Source organism: Eutrigla gurnardus (assembly GCF_963514095.1).
Source record: "Eutrigla gurnardus genome assembly, chromosome: 3".
Lineage (NCBI taxonomy): Eukaryota > Metazoa > Chordata > Actinopteri > Perciformes > Triglidae > Eutrigla > Eutrigla gurnardus.
The window spans coordinates 22,750,915-22,769,776 of NC_139917.1; the positions used below are offsets into that span (position 1 = coordinate 22,750,915).

General features: G+C 43.5%; 1 protein-coding gene across 6 annotated transcripts in view; it reads left to right on the plus strand.

Moving 5' to 3' along the window:
• The first annotated feature begins 942 nt into the window (after positions 1-942).
• The window catches only part of sh3gl2a (SH3 domain containing GRB2 like 2a, endophilin A1), a 29,713-nt gene continuing 11,793 nt past the window's right edge, over positions 943-18,862 (plus strand). For 3 of the 6 annotated variants that reach the window (XM_084006211.1, XM_084006210.1, XM_084006213.1), the window contains exon 1: positions 944-1,119. In XM_084006211.1, the coding sequence (XP_083862337.1) occupies positions 1,075-1,119 (45 nt within the window). In that variant the 5' untranslated portion in view covers positions 944-1,074. Of the gene's footprint in view, positions 1,120-18,862 lie in introns of all 6 variants that reach the window. The other 3 variants (XM_084006215.1, XM_084006214.1, XM_084006212.1) reach the window with 3 other exon arrangements.

An 18,862-nucleotide genomic window follows, 5' to 3' on the forward strand; every position in this document is an offset into this window, starting at 1 on the left:
GTTATTTCCAGGCTCAAGAAACTTTCGACGTCAACTCATATTCTATTATTAACAATGGATGTCAGTAACCTTCCGCAAGCCACAGTGGGATAGTGTCGTTGTAACAAATTAATATGTAACATATTTTTAAACATGTTATTCTCGTTTGACCCCTCTCTTCCTCTAAATATATCTATTATGGTCTATTTTTCGCCATGAACTAGGACGTCACTGGTGGAGTAGGAGGAGAGTCGGTTATGTTGATGGGAGCTGTCCAGTGCTGAACCCGTCAGCCTCCGCCTTTTTTGATGTAAGGTAATGTTTTACACTTCATTTCATAGTATTCAGATTATTTACTGGAGTAAAAGTACTAATACACTCTGAACATACAAAAGCATCCAAAGTATAAGTACTCATTGTGTAATAGTATGGTCCCTATCAGTGTTGTTTTTTGGATGTATATTACTGCTGCATCGATCTGTATGTTGCATTTTACTGAAGGAACATTTAACTACTTATATACTGTTAGGTTTGAATGGTTTATTTTGCTTATTTTTCTCATCCGAAAAAAAGAGCACTTAAATGAAATCATCAAACGTGGAATTATGTGTTTTTTGCTGGACATGAATAATATTAATAAGCTAAAGCTGTCAGATAAATGTAGTGGAGTAGGAAGTACAAGTATACGTATTGTTCGTACACAGTCACATAAAATGGAGATAGTGAGTAAATGCTACATTCCACCACTGGTCCAAACACAGTGTCGCCGCGTGCATCCACGTAGGGTGTTTACACTAGAAATAGCTCTTTTACAGGAGCCTCCCTCGGAGGAAGCGGCCGCTTTAAGAGGCGCGCGCTCCGACGTCAGCACCGTTTTAGACATGTGGCTCTGACATCCAATAGCCTGATCTGGGCTTTAGTCTGCCCCCCCCTTTTCCCTCACAGGAGATCCCTCTGCCGAAGACCAGCGTAGTCAGGAGTTATATCCACGGTTGCAAGATCACCACCAGATACAATTAAGGGCCGAGGTTTCTCTTCTCCCCCTCCCGCAGCATCGACGTCACCCTCCCGGCTAGAAACCACCGCGTAGCGACCATGTCTGTAGCGGGGCTGAAGAAGCAATTCCACAAAGCCACTCAGGTAAGAGGCGCGACGTCTCCAGCAAACCCACGTCTCCACGTCTCCCATCGGGTGTTCGTGTTGGGGGTGTCACATTGTCCCAGAATAGTGGGGGGGGCGTCTGTGTGTTCGAGGGTGGCTTTGGAATGAACACCTCGTGCTGCATTCTGTTGTATCCGCGCTCCATCTGCCTCTAAATCACGTGTCGCTGTCCTGGTGCTGAATCCTGCTCCACCGGGGGGGGAAAAGATGGTGCAGCGTTGCACCAATAGAATAATTTATTAGGCTACGTTTTTTTTTTTTTCGTGACCGCGGCCTCTGTCGTAATTCGCCGATTTATTGCGTAACGGGAGGGCACGCGCCGATTATTCCGTCGTGTTTCTCGGCGGACACGACGATGTGACGATGGTGATTGGGGGGGGGGGGGGGGGGGGGGTACCCTTCAGATGACATTCCGCACGGAAGAAATGCACCGGAGCTGCAGCACAAGCAGCCGCGCGCCGTCGTGATGCGCAAGTTTTAAATCGATCTCCTGCAGCCACAGCGGGAGACCCGACGAGCCCCGTGTTACGCAATCGTTAAGTGCGACTCGCCGGAAATCCGCTCCCATACACCAGCAGCGGCACGCCATGACCTCGGCGCCCTCTAAACGCACTTATCTTTTTATTATTGCGGGAAAACCAGTGGTGAATCCAACCACGTCTTTCCTTTCTGACGCCTGACCAAGTGTTATTTTTAGATTTGGGCCTAATGCACGTGCAGATAATTCACGTCAAGGTTACTCAAGAGATTTCCTCAGTGGTTGTTTTCCTCCAGAGAGCTCCGGCTTCCGGTAACAATGGAGGCCATCATATTGGTGGCCCAAAGGTCAACCAATGGGGGTCTTGCTGGTCACAGGAATGGACAGATCAGATCTTCCACTGACTCCGGGTCCTTGAGTGACCTCATTTCCGGTGTTAGCTGGGAGCTCCGGCATCTAAAGGGTTGGTTGTCCTGTTTTCTCGACGTGAGTCACGACAACACTGAAAGTCGGCTTCGGGCCTCTCCACAGGACAGCCGGAGCCTGCTGAGTCACACTCGTGCTCCTCTCCACGTTCTCCAGTTCGCCCAGCATCCAAACGGCCTTAGTTAGCGCTCCCAGTTTGCGTAATTCCTCGTCTTTATATGCAATCGCCACTGAGATGGGATAACACAACAGTGTCTCTCTCGAAGGTCAGCATTTTGAAGATATCAAACTCTTCTTAATCACACGTGGGACCTGAGTACCCGAGACCGATGCAGCAATTTGTGTGAACCAGAGTTAATTTGCACATTTAAACAGCTGGGATCCAATATGGTGACACAGGGAGGTCTGGTGCTGGATTATAAATTAATTTATGCCGTGTTTAGCTATTTATAATCGATTGTGTAGATTGAAGCCAGATTGTTGTTGTTGAAGACTGACAGATTTGTCATGAAAGGATTATCAATGATAGAAGTAACTGCAGGGGCGTGCGTTCGGCTGCTAACCGGTTTTAAAGCTCTTTCGGTCGGAGTGGAAGTAGACGGCGGTGCACGCAGGGCATTAGATGGCTGCACAGATTGTGTTAATTCTGCGTGATGAGTCTCGCCGTGATGAGAGCGACCCGAACCCTCCCTGCAGATGTTCCCCTATCGCCTCGCCTGCTTCTGTGTGTGTGAGGTGGGGGTGCACGAGAGTGTTCCTGGCTGTAAATATGCATCCAGACATGTGACTCTCTCTCAGTGTGCAGGCATTTGTAGATTTTTTACGGTCTTCATTAGTCAGTTTTACTCCGGATGCGATTGAGTCAGCTCCAGGCTCAAAGTGAGCCGTCTCTTGTGGGCTCCTGCCGTCTGTTCCTCAGCATTACACACACAGACACACACACACACACACACACACACACACACACACACTCACACACACCGTCATCCTCCCCAGACTCCCAATGGCAGAAGGCTCCTATCAACCCCTCTGTTCCCCTTCCACAGCCCTGTAATCCAGGCCCAGACTCACCAAGACAACAATCTGGCTACTTACACACACATCCTCCAACCAGACCCCCGGCCCCCCCTCAGTACCAACACATAAAGAGGGGGTCACAAGGATTAAGGGATGGGACCAGAGCTTTAAAAAGAATCAGACAGGAGTTTTAGAGAATTAGATGAGAAGATTGATAGTAAATATGAAGCAGCGGCCACTTAGCTTAGCTTAGCATAAAGACTAGAAACAGGGGGAAACAGCTAGCCTGGTTCCTTCCAAAAGTACCAAAATCTGTTTTATGGGGGGTTATGTATGATGTCTTGGTCGGGACCAGTATCCTGATATCGTCACTGGTCCAGCTCATAACCCGCTGTAAAATGGTGTATTTTCTTATTTTACACTTATGCTAATGTGTGGCCTTTAGAGGTGCTGGTAGTGCTGGTGGTGCTACAATATTGTAGGGTTGACAACTGGTGCTTTTGCAAAGTATCTACACAATGACATTTTTGATAAATAATCATCAGTGATGTGGATATAATGACTATAATAATAGAACAGCGACAACAGTCTGATAAAAATAGCATCACTTTACTGTAATGCTGCCCTTAAAACCAGGAGCAGTCAACACTATGCCATATTATAATATTATGATATCCAAAATCTAAGATGATATCTAGTTTAATCTCATGATATTGATATAATATATAACAAAGCATGGATATTTATCAAATTGATAAAAATCATATAAAAATCTCAAATGTTCTTAAAGCAGGCCTATAAATAACCTTTTTCAAAGTTGACTAATTCAAATTGTCTCAAGGACAGGACATTTTTGGCCAAAAGAATTCAACATAAAAATGTTTCCATGGATAAACGTACCCGAAAATAATGTCAAACGGGCTCATATGAAGATTGGAGCAGATTGCACACATGCTAAAATGCTGTATTGACCTTACAGCCCGATGCGTCACTAATTGCTAATGAGCTGTGCAGCTTTGTTGACATTAAGTGTGCAGCATCTGCTCTGTGAGAGATGGAAAATCCTCATTCCTGTGCATGGAGTCAGCAGCATTTCTTCATTATTGACGTGATGCACTTTGCAGAGGCAAATGGCCCATAAAAGGCAGCATGCCAGGGAGTCACTGGGGGTTTTATGAGATTATATCACACACACACACACACACACATGCACGCTCACACATCCTTAGCCTCACCTGTTTTTATGATGCACAATCACAATGGGCATACCTTTCCCCCCCCCCCTCTCTCCCTCCCCCCCAAGGACATCCAAGATCACAGTGGTGCATTAATTATGGGGGCCATTGTAAAAAGAATGGAGCATGAAGGGTACATCTAGCAGGTCCACTAGGAATTTCATGTAAAAAAAAATTATATTTATTCAGTATTACGCAATCTAACTGTAAACTGTGTTATATATAAGTTTTCTTATTCTGATTTGAATACCTTGAGAACATTTGTTCCTGCAGTAAAAATGAGGCCGCATACTCAGCATCTTTATGCTGTACACTCCAGTGTCTCAGTCCGGCTTATTTTTATTGACGTGGCGATTGCTCAACTTTACCTCAGAGTCAGAAATGAGTCGTGCTTTGAGCAGATGCTGCTTTAATGCCGGCTGGATTCCCATGGAGAGAATCGTGTGTGTGTGTGTGTGTGTGTGTGTGTGTGTGTGTGTGTGTGTGTGTGGGGGGATGTTTCACGGGTCGGGTAGCTTCAGCATTCACGTGCAGCTTTTATTTTCTTTTTTTTCTCTCAGGTTAGCAAATTTTTAGAATTAGTTGGATTGAAAAGTGGTAAAATCATAGATATGGTTTGCTTCATCTTTGTCAAAATTTGATGGAGTCCCACTTTAAGATGCAGCTGGATCTCAAATACTAGGCGACGCATTTCTCTTAATCTAATCGTAATCCAATTCTACAACACTAGAAGACAAGATGCTATTTTCAGTGATTATTGTGTGCTAAGAATACGTCTAGTTAGTATATTTTCTATTTTATATCATTGACTGCATATGGGCTACATACATTACCAATAACCTAATATTGAAATCATAATTCCATTACATTTGATCTATACTGTATTGCCCCAAATCACAGATTTGCCTTCATGGTGATGAATTTAGGATGTCAGTCAAAATGATTCAGTACATCATCAGTAACACTACTGAGTGAACACCATGTCCTTTCCAAATTGAGATACTCAGACACCTTTTCAGGAACCGTGTAGTAGCAGTTGTATTCTGTAAACAAAATGATTTGTCAAGATACAGGAGCTACAGTTTGAATGTGTCTGAATAATATGAGATGTTAAGAACCTGCTATGACATTTGGATGGTATATTTCTTCCAGTGGTAATCCTTTATTTCATAATCAGCCCTGGTGCCACTAGAGGTTTCCCAGTGCGTGTGCTGAATGCTAATTTAGTCCTGCACGTCTTAGCCTCATTGTATTGTGTGCAGCATTGAGATTTGGCAATTGCTTGTACATCCGTGCATGCCCGTGGACAGCAGTGGGGTCTTTGGATGTGACTGACGCCTCCAGGGCTTTTAGGGCAGCAGATTGTGAGTGGGTGACTCATCCAGCCTGGATCCTCACTAGGGCCTACTGCAGTGCAGCGTTAGAAAGATCCAGCTGGGAGATAACAGATGGGTTGGGAGGGGCGAGGAGAATGGAGCAAGAAAAGAGCGATAAGAGAAGACAAGATAGGGGAATGAGAGATAGGAAGCTGCCTTGAGCAGGTACAGTAGGCAGAGAGATAAAGGGAGACTTGGTGGTTTATTTTTTCTACATATTACTCCCAGGTAGCGCTGCTACAGCAGTTACTGTGCTGATTATTTTCTGGTCTAAAAAAGCGGATACGTCCCCATCAAAAGTCCCCCAGATTCAAGGTTTTCAAATTAATTTTGTTAATGAAATGGTGTCTGAGCTATATGAACTTGTCCCAGGCAACCCAATGCTTCCTGTTTTGGCCAAGTGTGGATCAGCAATGCAGCAAAAGTAATGCTGCACTGGATCCAGTCCAGCAGTACAGACCCTGCAGCGATGTACCTCGCATCCTTTTATCTTGATTTATTTCCTTCCCTCACAGTGCTTCTTTTACTTTTGCCTTCCAGCTTTTAAAAAATGTTTTAATTTACCACAACAGAGCCCCGTCTCTGAAATGTCTCCATCGGGATAATCTGCTGTCCTTTGCTTGGATTATTGAAAACAATACATTATTTCTCCGATATTTAGAACCACCTCAGTCAGACCCTTTCCATACAAAGGAGGAGCTCTACTCCAGGTGGAGGACTAGTAAATCAAGAGCTTTGCCTTCCAGCTCAGCTCCCTTTCCACCACAACAGTCCCCAAGATACTTGAACTCCCTCTCTTGGGGCAGTCTCTCACTCCCAACCCGGAGGGTCCAATCCAACATTTTCAGGCAGAGAACCATGACCTTAGACTTGAGGCACTGACTCTCTTCCCAACCACAAACATACCCTGTGTGTGCTGAAGGATTACATTCTTAAGCCAACAGAATCACATCATCTGCAAAGAGCAGAGACACAAGAGCTCCAGAAAGGCCAGCTACTCCGAGCTGCTGTTCGTTGCATGGGCCCAAATAGTCAGAGACTTCCTCTCAGCGACTTGCGGTCATATAGTGGAGACCCTCTTGTTCCCGAGGGAAAACTCACAACGGTGCTCTCTCCAGGAGTTTGGGTTGTGAACCAGTGCTATCTAGTGGGTGCTGCTCAATCTCCTGCATCAGCTTCGGTTGTTTCCCCGACCAGAGAAGTGACATTCCACATCCCTGGAGCCAGTCTGCAATGCCAGCAGGTTGACACATCTAGATCCTCACATAGGAGGTTCCATGAAGGGTTTTTTGGGGGACTGCCCAGTGGAGTCCCATGAACCAAGGCCTGGCCAGTGAGCTCCCATCCCAGGTTTTGCTCCAGAAGGGGGCCCCAGTTACTTTTTCCTCTGGAAGGTGAGACGACACTTATCTGACCACATGTTATTTCCCTTTATAAGTTCCCTGAAGAACAGTTGAATCTCTCCTCGGTCTTCAGGAGTAGTGACACTTTTTCACAGTGTGATTGTAAAATATCACTTCCATCACCTCACCTCTAACAAATACTCCTGTTACTTTCTTAGATGCCTCATAAATCTTTTAACGAGCATGACAATATATTTTTCTGTTGACTTTTGAACATTATTCACCATCTCCAGAGCTCTACACGTTGGAGGTGTGGCCAGAAATACTAGAGTTACTCGCCATGCTATACATCTCAATAAATCTCATAAATTACCAAAAAAAAGTATCAAATAGAAGAGGGTGAACTTTAGCAGAAACTTTGTATAAACTGTAGAATTATCGGTTTTGACAGGAGTGCACATGCAGTAGCCAAAGGGTTGAAAACGGGGCTGTGGAGTTCTCAGCCTTCTGACGTCGGCTCAGTTCTGGAGGTTAGTGACAGACGGACACGAGTCCTATTCTTAGCTCGTCCTGTGGTCAGATGCCGTTGAACGGCACAGTTTGAACGTGAGCACAGGGGAGGTACATTAAATCATTAAATGTCCTCGTGTAGATCTGTGAATGAACAATGTTGGGCTAGTTCCAAATCTGTCAGAGAAGGAAGATTTGCTGAGTGGGAAAAACATTGGAGTCCTGCAGATTCAGTCATTTTTATTTTGACAGTGACGGTCGCTTGGTTCGTTTATTGAAAGTGAGCTGTTGTTCGTGACTATCCGCGGTATCTCTCTCCTCCTTCCACTCCCTTATTTCCCATCCTCCCTCTCTCCCAGCATCAGTATTCAGGCCATGGTTGATGTTTTATTCAGGACTGGCATATTTTATATTCTGGGCATCAACCACTGCAGGAGAGACTGTCAATGGCTCGGGGCTGGAAAAGGGAGATTCTTAGGACCTGTTGCCGGGTAAAGGTCTGTCTTATCAAACATAATGGATGGGGGAAATGAGTGTTGCTAAGATTGTTTTATGGCTTTCCCTGTAAAATATGATTTTAAAGATAGTGATCATTAATCTTTCATTCATTTAGGAAATGTCATTAATATTATTAAACAAAATATTTTTTCTTATGTTTTTTCCAGAGGTAATGTGTCGCCATTTTGAGAGTATATCAATTTGAATTTATGCATCACATCGTCTGGAAATATTGATGAGGCTAAATAAAACCACCCACACACATTCACATTTGTACTTCAGGGATATTCAGGTCACATAATTATTACCTAAATTTATAACCGAGAAACCTTGATATACATCTCTTCTCCACCTAGTCATCGTGTTGTTTATTGGCCTTTCTTGTCACTGCTGTGGATATATTGAAGGGCAACGCAATCTGCAGATGTTTTTACATCCCCATAGCCCTTGTGACGGTATTGTCTGTGATGTGTGACGCATTTAATCCGGATTAAAGGTCATCATCCAGACAGAGGCCACGGCCCAACTCACACAAGCTGTCAATTCAGTGAAGATTTGAGGCAGAAATTTGACATTTTTGTTACCAAATAACAAATTTGTTACATTTTATAATGGTATAAAAGAAATACCACAAGGCTGATGAAGTCCATGGCCACTCTGGCAGTTCAGTGAAGCTGTAATGGCAGCAGCAGCAATCATGTAATAATTTACCAGAGGGCAACTTTTATCAGGTTGGGAGAGGAGATGCGTGCGTCAGTATAATATCTTTTATTTGAGATGAAGGCTGGAGATAATACATTTTATTTCATTAATCTTTATCATATGAAGTGTTTTGTGAGCTGTCTACTGCTCACAGTACTGTATTTATTTTTAGCCATACTGGCGTCAGTGGTCGTCCACCAGTTTGGTCCAGACTGAAATATCCAAACTATCAGTTGGATCGCTGTGAAATTGGCATTCCTGGTCCCCAGAGGATGAATCCTACTGGTGATTCCCTAACTTTTTAGCTCCACTTTAAGGATGACATCTATGGCTTTTGCTCAACTATTGGATGGATTACTATAAAATCTTGTAGGTTACCGTGGTACATGTTGTCAAATATCTGTAAAACGAATTACATTCCCTTCAGCCTCAGCTGTGTTTAATGCTAATTACCTAGTATTATATATTATATAAGACATTATTATAGCATAGTAAACATTAGACCCACTTAACTTCAGCATGAGAGCATTGTCACTGTGAGTGTGCTAGCATGCTGACAGCACAACTGTGCCTAAGTGCAACCACACAGAGTCACTAGCATGACTGTAGACTCATTTCTGAACATTTGTATAAAGTATATCTTATACACAGTATATATGCAACTGGTTGTGATTTCTGCAGTTTAAACATTAGCAGCATTTTAATTAATGCTAAGTGGCACAAAGTACAGGAGAGGCGGTTCTGTGGTAGATCACCAACGTTTCTCTTGTTATCTTTGATTTTATGGCAGTTCATCCAACAGTTTTCAAGACATTTTGCTAAAACACAAAAACGTTAACAGGCTGACGACACTAAAGTAAATACATCGACTTCATCCTCTGGGGACCATGCATGTCTGTACAGTATTTCATGGCAATTTATCCAATAGTTGGCAGCTGCACTGACCAACCAACCAACATGTCCATCCCTGGAGAGCTGAGTTGCTAGGCACGTCTAAAAAATAATGGAATGACTCAGCATGATATGAACTATTAATAGCACTGATCCATTGTTGCAAATGGAGTAAAGAGGACGTTTGGGCAGAAAAGAAGGCAGGAAGAAGGCAGGAGGTGAGGTGATGGAGGAAGTGTAGCAGGAAGAAGGGAGAGGAGGAAGTACTGGAAAGTGGATGGACGTGGACGATGTTGGGGACAAAAGTGGAGAGGCAGGCTTTGCTTTCAGGCAGCTGCAGCATCATGCGCTCAGTTTAATGCCTAATTTGGCTCATTGGAGACAGTAATGAGGGGCGGGAGGGAACAGGATGTCCTTTATTGTGTTTTTTCTACATGTTTTATTGGGTGGACAGAACGTATTTCCGTGCTTGTATCCCCTAGTTAAGAAAAGGCTGTGAAAACCCTGCACACACAGCGTCCTCCCACCAACTGCAGAGCTCAGGCCGAATGGCTTCTCAGGGATTATACCCAGATTAATCAGAGCACACTGACTTTGCATCAAATATTGCAGATGTGTGTGAGTGAGAATCAGAGCGCTTCGGCGGTAATCTGTGAAACGAGCTGTGTGTGTCAGACGTACCATGTGACGGGGTCAGAAATTCATGACCTTGCTGTTTTTTGGGTTTTTTTTGTCAGCGTAGTTTTTTTAGCCGATCACCTCCCTTTATTTGAATGTGTTGGTTTATACAGTGTAACATGAACACTGTCATGTGATTATGTGAAGAGGCAGATGCAGTGTATACCTTCAACTTCAAGTCTTATTATATGATGATAATTTATTATACAGACGGACAGACAGACAGAGCTATGGATGCGCCTGAAATGAACAATGTAATTGGATGGTCAGACTCATCAGCTTGAGTGGACATCGTGCAGAGACTCATACATTTAAGGAAGTACGTATGACAATCCTGGAAAAAAAAGAAGGAATCTCAATATAAATGAATTGATTAGATTTTATTTCTGTCTTAAAAGTCTGCATAAACGCGCCTCAATCTAATGAAACACGTATATTGTATACTATATGATCAATTTTTACAGCTACAATAATTAAATGGAAATTAGAATATATATCATTTTGAAAAGACATTACTTTAGGGTTCCTTATTTAGCATTAGAAATCATTTATAACATGTCATAATGTAGCAGATACATTATTCAGAAATGTGTTATATATCTCCACATAAGGAGAAGTTGGTGTTTTAACAGATAATAAATAATCAAACATTTTTCTTGGCATATTCCCTTAAAAATCGAATGAAGTCGATGTTTGCTAAATTCAAGGTGTCGCTGATTGTTTTGGGAAGAATTCATCACAGCTGAGAATCAATATAAAGTACGTTCAAGCCTCTAAATAGTAAATTCACAAGCAAGGTGAAAAAAACAGGGTGTCTGGGCTTGAATCCATAAATTATTGATCCACAGCATCCTTTGTTAGCGTGGGCAGAAACACAGACGGACGAATTAATTTTCTGAAGCACTGCCGACCATCTGCACACACTTTATTTGGTTCAGACGAAGGCAGTTACACATTCATGAAGGTTGTAATGTTCAGTTTGTGTGTGTTTTAGAGGCGTATTTTTTCCACTAGTAGTTTTCACTGCTGACATTTTTGCCCTGCAGTGAACTCTTTTTTTTAAAATATTGATTGACCTGCTGATTATTTCCACAATTAGTTGTTTCATTATAAATGAAATGCAAGAAAAAAAAGGATAATTTTCAGGAGTGCAAGATGACATCTTTGAATGCTTGTTTTTTATTCTGACCAAAAAAAATTAAAAACCTAAATATATTAAGTTACTATCAAATAGAAAAGCTTGAAATCTGGAAATGTTGTGCTTTAAAAATTACAATTATCAAAGTAGTTTCCACTTTGTTAATAAATCAACTAATTGTTTCAGCTCTCACTGTTGTTTATTTACATAACCTAATTCATATCATAATTTTGTGGAAACACATATTCCTCCTTACAAATATCTTGCATGAATGTAAAGGTTAAGCAGTATTTATATTCATCATATTTCAACCGACTGGAAATGAAATCTAATCAGACCAGTGTTGAATAGCAAATAGTAAATATCACATAGAGGATGTTGGTCTGCAGAGGCTTTTAATGGATCATGCCAGCCTCTGGGTGTATAATATTACTGTTTATTTTGGAAGGTCTGTTGATGTTTGGAGGGTAAATAATCTGTTTGTTTGTTTTTTGCTGCTGTTATTGATTTTTGATGATAAACACGGCTGCTTGCCTCTTGCAGGACCCATTATTGTGCTGCCGGTTGGTTTAGCTTGAAGTTGGAAGTGAAACACATTTATCTTCATCAGCGGAGATGATGAATCTTCATTTTCACACAGCATTTGTCCGAGTCTGGTCTACGGTTGCATGGAAAGCTCTAGTGAAACGATGCGTTGAGTTCAGGGAGCCTAGCAGAACGTTGGAGTCTGCGGCGCTCTCACAGACCACCGTCATTGTGACAACATGTCGTTTCCCTAATGGTGCAAACACGCTTTCTCCTCGGCATGTTGTCGCAGCATAAACAGCCTGACACTCTGATCTTCTTCCTCCTCTTTGTTCTGCAGCTCCAGATCTCTTCAGCCTGTCAGCTCTGCTTTCCCAACATGTTTGCTGTTTATTTTATTATTCATATATACAGAACACTTTTATTATATGATATTATAACGGTGATCGGCTATTCTTATTGTCTGTGAAAACTTTGAGTGTGTGAACGATTAGGCAGAATAATAGATATTATATTATTGTCTTAATGTGTTCATCACTTAATTGGTGCAGCTGGAGCTCATTTAAACTACTTTATATCCTGCTGGGTAGTTAATCTAAAATAATACATCCTTTATTAGTTGATTATATTTAGTTTTAATTATCTGAATCTGTAAAGTAACTAACAAATAAATAAAAAATACAGCATTTAACTCTGGAATTTAAAAGGAAATATTTGAGTACAAAATCAGGATCAGGATCAGGATCGGGTGTGGATTCAGTGAGTTTTACATGTTTTTGCCATCGATCGGCCGTCGTGTGCTCTGTGGGAGGAATGTTTCTGACATCGACTGATGTAAATGAGGCTTTGTTTTTATTATCGAGTCTCGCTGTCCGCGTGTGTGTGTGTGTGTGTGTGTGTGTGTGTGTGTGTGTGTGTGTGTGTGTGTGTGTGTGTGCGTGTGCATGCGTGTGTATGAGACAAATCAGTTTGTGTAAAAAGGTCAAACGGCTCATGAGGAGAACAAATCAGCGAGGGCCTTCCTGCTTGCAGAAGCAGAATCTTAGATGAGTCTCCCTCGCTGTTGGAAGCGATAGAAAACTGACGCCATCACTTCCCACAACAAGTCGAGGAAGCAGCCGATTTATAAAATGGCTGCTGCGTCCGCTGAATTCTATTATATCATCTTTTCTGGGTTCCAGGTGTAGAAAATCAGCTCATGATGTTGGGTAAACATTCAAATATCATGTTTTTCAGGTGAGTGCTGGAAAAAAAGTGGCGTCCTTTCCAGGAGTCAGAGCTCCATCGTTATTTCTACAGAGAGACTCGATTTGTGTTTGAGATGGAAAAGAGAGAGAGAGAGAGAGAGAGAGAGAGAGAGAGAGAGATGGAGTACAGAGGAAGAGAGAAAGCTTGTGTGTTGTTTGTCTTTGTCTTTGTCCACAAGCACGTTTGAGAGAATCGTGAGTCAATCGATGTGAGGATGAAGTGTCATTTATAAAATCATTGTTTCAGGGTCAGGCTCTCTCTCTCTCTCTCTCTCTCTCTCTCTCTCTCTCTCTCTCTCTCTCTCTCTCTCTCTCTCTCTCTCTCTCTCTCTCCAGGCTGTCTCGAGCTGTGTATCCTTTATATTAAAGCTACATTTCCAAAGGACAAATACTCTTATTCTGCAGCATCCTGCTTCACTTACAGTCAAACATTCTGTGACAACCGTAGTCTTGACCGGTTTGCTGATAAGTAACGTTACTGTCTGGACTGTTTTTGGCTTAAATGTCTTCGGCCTTTTGTTCTGGTTTCAAACTTATGAATCCCTGAAACATCTTTTTTTTTCTTAGACAGATTGACAGCTGTTTAAGCCAATCAGAGTTAAGGGGGTGGGATTTATGTATGGTGACCTTGGTTTGTAGTCTTTATAATTATGTATTTTCACAGTGCTTGTACTTCAATATTTATGTTATAAAATGATCGTTTAAATCAATGGAAAAATTAGGAAAAAATGTCCAACACACAAATAGTAACTGTGTCGTGATGCACTGACACTCAATCCGATCCCATATATCTCAGCCATCATTCATGTCGTGTTCGTCATTACTCATCCTGCTGCTTTGTCGCATCATCATCATCATCACCACGTATCCTCAATGCTCACAAACTCTGGCACGCGTTCCTCTCACGCGCTCACCCGGTGCCAGCTGGTTTCCCCTTCCTCCCCCGGTTTGCTGAGCTCTGCATGGATGGATTTCAGCGTCACACATGGCTCCAGCTACAGACTCATCCCTGCCGCTGTTACATAAGAGCCATGCAAAGGCTTACAAATCAGATTCTAATAGCCACAGGCCACACACTCAGAGAGGATAGAGGTCAGTGAAGCAACATGGAGAGGCTGCGTGGACCGATGCTGCTGTGAATCTGGAGGGGGGGGCGTTAGCACCCTGTCCTGTCTGGGTCCGGTCCTCCGTTCCCACCCGACCTGCAGATATTTAATTGTCTGAACTGAATAACTTATCTAGATCTCCGCTTCCAGTTCAACTGTTGTCATCGCTGGTTTCTCTGCAGTATTGTTAAACATCACAACCGGGCACGCCGTTGAATTTTTGTACCCACTAAAGCCGCCCCGGGCCTCGATGTTCTGTGGGATTACTATCATCCCGAAACAGCTGGCGTCGGAGCAGGAACCGGCCGCCCCCACGTTGGCTTCCAACGCCACCATTTAAGAAGAACAAATGGATTTCCCTCGATTCCACGAGAGCACCGGTCTTTTCTCTGGTTAAACGGTGGCAGCATTAAGACTCACCTGTTCAGACTCACTTCCACAACAAAAAAAGCACTTCTATGTTCTTACCTGTAGCACTTTGATCATAGCACTGTTGTAAGATATCCTTGCTGAACAGCTCTTACTTTATCGGTGTGTTGTGGTTTATTTCTTTGGACAAAAGCGTCTGCTAAATGTAAATGGTCAGACATCATTGAGTCACCGTCGAGCAGTGAGTGTACCCGGCGCCGTGTTACACAAGAAATGTGACAATGAGAACGGCGAGGCCTTGAGGGTGTTTGGAGGTGAGAAGAGAAATGGGAGTGATAAAGACAGCGAGCGAAGGGAGGGAAGCAAAAGAAGCAATCTTTAAAAAAAAAGGAGATGAGACAAAGATCTTCTGGGCTTTGTTATGCAAGATTTTTGCAAGATTTGGCAGTCGCTATGATATTCCCAAGTTTCCCTTCTGTTCCTGTTTCTCTACTTCCGTCCTCATTCATCATCTTTATCTTCTCTGAAAACAACAAGTGAAAATAGACATTTTGAGGGGAGAAAAAGGTTGGAAAATATATATCGTTTGAATCTCACTGAGAGGAAGAACCATATTGGGAGAAGCATCCACAGAGGTGAAAACAGATAGGTGGTGAAAGCAGATAGGCTTGTGTTTTAATGCTGTCAGGAAGAGTCAGATCCTCCTGTTATTGTCCAGCAGCAGTGGCTGTCCTCCTAATAGCCTCACTAATCACTCTTGTCATTTTTAATCTCCCTCTTCCACCCTGGGCGTATTTAAAGCAGGGGCCATCGTGTGCCCGGCCGGGATTAGACCAGCAAAGAGGAGAGGAGGAGGAGGCGGGGGAGGCAAGGGGAGGGAGGGAGGGAGGGAGGGAGAGCAGCGGCAGCACACTCCTTTTTGCGACTCACATTGGGCGCCATGTGACTGATGCAAATTCAGTACAGTTGTGAATGCTGAACGTGAAGGCTAGCACGAAGGTGCACCGGCTGATGTGTTTTAGTGCACAGCAGTGACGACGTTAGCCTGCAGTATTAGAACAGGACTTCATGCAGGGAATCTGACTGTTTTTGTTGTTTATCTCAATAAACGTGCACATTAACAGACATCTAGCAGAACAACGGAGCTTAACAGTCGGATCAATCAAAAACTAGACCCTTGACTTGGATGAGGATCAACACCCAGGCGTTGATCTGGTCCTTCATCCTTCTCTCTGCCAATCCGCCACAGCTCGGTGTAGAAAGGGTGAGAAGGGTTATCTAAGATGGCTTTCGGCCTTCACACTGTCTGGTTCCAACCTCATCACCTACGGCTTGTTGAGACTGCTGACCTCCGAGCCTAGAGGCCACCACACCAGCAGTCTGTGGCACACACACTAAAGGATGAGTCTGCAATCTACTTCCTGAAGAGGGATTCAGTCTTCTTAGAAGTGAAGCCGAGGTGAAAGCGCCCCCAAACTTGCCTTCTCTTTACTGACCATCAGGGGGCGACTCCTCCAGTTGCAAGAAGAAGTCTGATTGCATGGATGTCTTTGAGAAAACGACCCGACTTCTCCCTTGATTAAGTATCTCAGTACACGTTGTAAACATGAGTTTATGGTCTGCAGGACAACATGATGTCCATTTAGTAAGTTATGGTCCGTAAGGTTTGGAGACGATAACGCAGGGTATGTTTGGGGTGTGGCTACCTTGTGATTGACAGATCGCAACCACGGCATTACTTGCTACCGTCGCTAACAGCACAGTTAGCTACTAAGATTACTTCAACAGTTTGTTGTAAAGTTCCAAATTCGAAGCTTTGAAACTGTAGTTTCCAAACCATTGAGTGACGTCACGATGATTATGATGATTAATAATGGCTGCATAGACTGTATTTAAAAACACAAGGGTGGCAGTTAATTGCATGAAGTGTATTGAAAGAGTTGTGAGAGAGATTGAGCCTAACAATATACGGATTCAGCCCACAAACAAGCAAAACTATTTAGAGATGATGGATTAAAAATGCAAAAATATTAAGCTTTCAGTTGAAGAGCTTCTTAGAGTCCTTCCTTTAAAAATGTATCCACTAATCCAGGGCTTATTCAAATCAAATATATGTATGATTAAAATAAAGAAAACAAGAACAAGAAAGCCAACATCATAACACCAGGCTTGTGTGTGTATAGATACGATGTCGTATTGATCTTACTGAGTTCTGCAGCGTGAAGTCTAATCTGATCCTGGACGCTTTAAAAGCAACAGCAGACAGGTTGGTTTCCTACGCAGCTTTTTAATAGTATTAGCCCTGAGTGTCTTACACAGGTGTGAAATGCTGCATGCTGTTTAAAATCCTCTGCTGTGTATGCCAGGAGTGTTTCTGTGAAGCTCTGTGGGCAGTTCCTCTTTTTAGAAAAGGAGATACTGTCAGCCTGTAACAGAGCGGGATCAGGTATCTGGTGACGGTTCGTTTGGGGGGAAAGTGCATCATCTGTCACTGTGAAGTCTGGAGCGAGGCATTGTTCAATTATTTATTTAGAAAAAAACATACATTTTCTTTCTGAAGGAACATTTTCACCCGTGATCGCTTCCTTGTTATGAGAAGATTGATTAAAGACAGAGTTAATCTTCTCATCTTACTCTCATAAAGAAAGTGAAAAAACATATTTCTCAAGGTGTTGAACTGTTACTTTAAAACTGAAAGCTATTTTCCTTTTTGTATACAGATATCAGACTCAGCCATCTGTAATAAATAAGAAACAAAGTCAGAAAACAACAGCAGTTAAACATCCATTTAACAAAAATCAAAACAATTTTCAGTAAATGCGGGACACAAGGTTGAACTGTTAAGCTGGTCGTCTTGTAACCACAAGGTTGCCGGTTCCGTCTCCTCTAAATGGTGAGGTGCTCTTAAAAGCTGCGCTGTGGGAGCGTGTCAGGACACGCTGCTGTTTGACCCGTGTGATGATGCAAGAGATTTTGGGAGAATGCCCTGCAGACTTTGGCCAAATCTCTGGGCTATTTTCCTCTGCACATTTAATCTGGACTGATTTGGTTTAAGTGGACGGCTGTGTGGAGAGAGAGAGTGAGAGAGAGGGAGAGAGAGAGCTCTAAAGCGTACATGAACCAGACGGTTTCCTGTGTTGTTAGTTAGTGTTCTATCTGTATATGTGCTGCCTGTTTGTTACCTTGTCATTAGTGTGTAATGATCCTGCTGCAAATCGGAGGCAAACTGTGTGTAGTTGAGATGAAAATGAAGGCGGGGATCAAAGGATCCATTCATGCACAAGTTATTATTCAAAGAGTGTGTTTTGTATGTCTTCAAACGTATCAGGATGAGTCTTTAAATTGAACAAGACCAGAATGTCTGCAGCATGTTAGGAACGCCTGGGCCCAGCCCTGCAGTGAAACCGCATCCCTGCGTTGCCTCTTTGTCCCGAGGCATCACAAATCAGCTGCTGTTCGTTTACTCACACGTATCGTGTGTGTGTGTGTGTGTGTGTGTGTGTGTGTGTGTGACGTCGCTGGCCGTGACGTGCCGTGTTACATATCACCTACGCTGCTTCGTCCCAGCAGTCGGCTGCACATTTGACTCATCCGTGTGTGTGGTTCGCTTCACTCTGCCGCCGCTGCTGCTGTGCAGTTCAACCTTGCTGTGTCCTTCCTCTGCAGTGAGGAAGAGGAGGAGGAGTGGGGAGGGCTAAGCGAGAGCGATGGGGGGTGGGGGGTGGGGGGTGGGGGGGGGGGGGGGGGGGGGGAGAAAAGGGTGAGGTTGGTTGCTGAGAGAAAAGAGAGATCAGTTATGTTGCTGCTTGGAAGGCTTTAGATCGCTGGGCTGTTGTGCGTTAGGCGAGGTTTCATTCACTTAGTGTAAACGGCCAATCATCGGCCCTGTAGTTATTGGCTGCTACATGCTTTCTAGTCCTTTAGTGTCTCTGAGTGTGTGTTCAGTCCGTCCTGGCATGCATCTCCCCTCGTCACTGTACTAAATGTAGCTCCCGGCCACGAAGGCATAACACTGGCTCTGTCTTTGCTCTCCACTTTGCGAGTGTCTGGGGCTCGAACACGCGTTGACAGCAGCCATGGGCGGCAGCGTGCACATCAGAGCTGTTCCCCTCACTCCCCGCAGCCACCAGCAGCTCATTTCTATCCATTTAGATGCTGCTCCCACGGTATACCCACGTCCCAG